General features: G+C 40.1%; 1 protein-coding gene across 1 annotated transcript; it reads right to left on the reverse strand.

The window, feature by feature from the left end:
- Window positions 1-233: 233 nt before the first annotated feature.
- LOC120782754 (larval/pupal cuticle protein H1C-like) lies at window positions 234-853 on the reverse strand. Its single transcript, XM_040115204.1, has 2 exons — window positions 842-853; window positions 234-752 (listed from the first exon to the last, which is right to left on the reverse strand). The coding sequence occupies exons 1-2, from the start codon at window positions 851-853 to the stop codon at window positions 234-236; spliced, it is 531 nt and encodes a 176-aa protein (XP_039971138.1).
- Between the last annotated feature and the right edge of the window lie 1,659 nt (window positions 854-2,512).

Below are 2,512 nucleotides of genomic sequence, written 5' to 3' on the forward strand. Positions count from 1 at the left end.
ATATTTCGAAAATGTAACTATCAAACCTTTACCGCTTGGATATACATATATTTATATAAAAGTACATATATGGTTCCTACTTCAGCGAAGCGCTTCAGTAAAATTCCGGTCACTTTGATTCTCAAAACTTTATTTACTTAACTAAACAATCACAAAATTCTCAATTTCACCGTCCAACTCTGGTCCATAATTCAATCCGTTATCTATCCGTCGTCTATTCATTTTGTTGTTGCTTACCACAAACCGTGAGCGGTGTAGGTGAGTGGAGAGGAAGCGGCAACAGCAGCGGGGGCAGCAACCACAGCAGCGCCATAGGTGGTGTGCACCAAAGGAGCGGAGTGGACAACTGGTGCAGCAGCAGCGTAGGTGTGGTGCACAACTGGAGCAGCTGCGGCATAGGTCTGGTGCACAACTGGAGCAGCTGCGGCATAGGTTTGGTGCACAACTGGGGCAGCAGCCACAGTCTTCACAACTGGAGCGGCGGCCACAACTGGAGCAGCGGCAACAACGGGTGCGGAGTAGGTAGTCTTAACGGCAGGGGCCACAACATCCTCAACAGCGACCGCCGAGCTGTGCACAACGGTGGAGCTCTGGTGGGAGACAGCGGTTGGTACGCTCTTCACCACAGAGCCAACTTTGGCGAGCACTGGCTCCTGCACGGCCACGGTGGCGGCGGGCGCAGAGTAGACTACGGGTGTTTCGACGACATGGGGAGCAGCAGCAGCTACGGCGAGGAGAGCAGACAATACCACCTGCGAAAGTAGAAGGATAAAGATTTTATGTTAATTATTTTGCAATTTTATTTGAGCTTTAAATTTATAGCTGCTTGTGCAAAACTCACCAACTTGAACATTTTGATTTTTTGGGTTTGTTTCTTGTAGGTCTGTATTGACTGTGAGAAAGTTGTTGCGAGAACTGTTGCCAAAAATGTCAACGCAACGCCTTTTTATACGAAATGCGAGTTTTTAGAAATATATTTACATACACGTATCCACACCCATCTAAGTACTTGTTTTGGGGATTAATTTAATTTTTTTTTGACATTTTGCGATATTGGAAAAGAATTCGTCAATTGAAAAGCACACTTGAAATATAATTGTGCTCGCCATTACTTACGGCCTTCAAACCAGATCAAGTTGAAATCGATTCGGTATATTTCTATGCCTGCAGCAATTGAGATAATAATGAACTTATCGATACGCTTTGATATGGCGTTGTTTTTGCTATTTTTATATGTTTTTCTATACTTTAAATATTAATTTTTTTTTGTTGTAGGCGTTGTCGAACTTTTCAAGCGCGTGTCAAAGCACACACCCTCACTTACATATATAACTTTTCAAACACACACACACACCCCCTCACGAATACTTAAAAACTGTAAAACCACTAACTTATTTACAGTTTTTTGTTTTCCTCGCAGCATAAATCTAGTAAAAAGCCCTTCTAATGAACTCTGTTGCAGAACTCATGAACTTGCATCAATCACTCAGTAGACCGACGCAGCGACATCGTTGTAACTTGGAAATGTGTATTATTGCGCAAGCGCAGCCACCTTGACCCTTACACTACCTGATGCAGTTCACTGCGTGATACTATTTTTAAACTATTAATGCTGCATGCACCAATCTACTGGCATTGTTAGGATATATCAAAAGTGGCTAGCATTATGAATCCGGAATTTTTGTAAAGTCATTTGAAGCTATAGAGCCAACACAGATCTTGTAGCCATTCACAGGCGGCGCAAATGCAACAGGTTCCAGCAGTAATTATCGCCCTTTTCAATGGCTTAGAAATTTGTAAATAATCACTTGTCCCGCTTTAGCAAGACTATGCTGTAAGCATCTGGGGTCTCCATAGTATGATACACTGGAGGTGATATCGATAGTGAAGCCGCAGTTAAAATTCGCGTCAAGGCAGAAAATTGCCCTTTGCATTAAAAATAAAACAAAATTCATTGTCCTTATGAACGACTCTATTTTTCAGTTTTTATCAATTCACTTTGATTCACTATTTTCAAGAAATTGTACTATCGGTAAAAGTCTATAGAAAAAATTGAAAGTTCATATTGCTTAGTTCGCAGATGATCAGCAGCGAACTCAAAATTGATTCTAGAATTAATTGCGACCACAATCCTGTTACGTAGGTTGCCTGCTATATTTCGGGATTTGGAAACCCTAGTGTTACAATGTGGCAACTAATAGCGCCTCACTGATACTTAAAACGTTTTGACATACGAGCGTTGTTTGCGTTACTTACAGTAACTTTAAATATTCATCTCGGCCAAAAATCGAATTAATTCGTCAATATTTTCGCGCGATTATTTTTTTACTATTTTCGATGTGTATTAAAGGGTTATACACAGTTAGAATTTAAAAAAATTGACTACTTTTATTTTATTTTCTTAATGTACATATATTTGAGAATTCACACAAAAAATTTCATATCGTTTCAGTTAATATTTTCGAAGTTACACCCTAACCTGAAAAGGCATGTCTTGGAAATGTATTCCAAA

Source organism: Bactrocera tryoni, chromosome 1 (genome assembly GCF_016617805.1).
Source record: "Bactrocera tryoni isolate S06 chromosome 1, CSIRO_BtryS06_freeze2, whole genome shotgun sequence".
In the NCBI taxonomy this organism is placed as follows: domain Eukaryota; kingdom Metazoa; phylum Arthropoda; class Insecta; order Diptera; family Tephritidae; genus Bactrocera; species Bactrocera tryoni.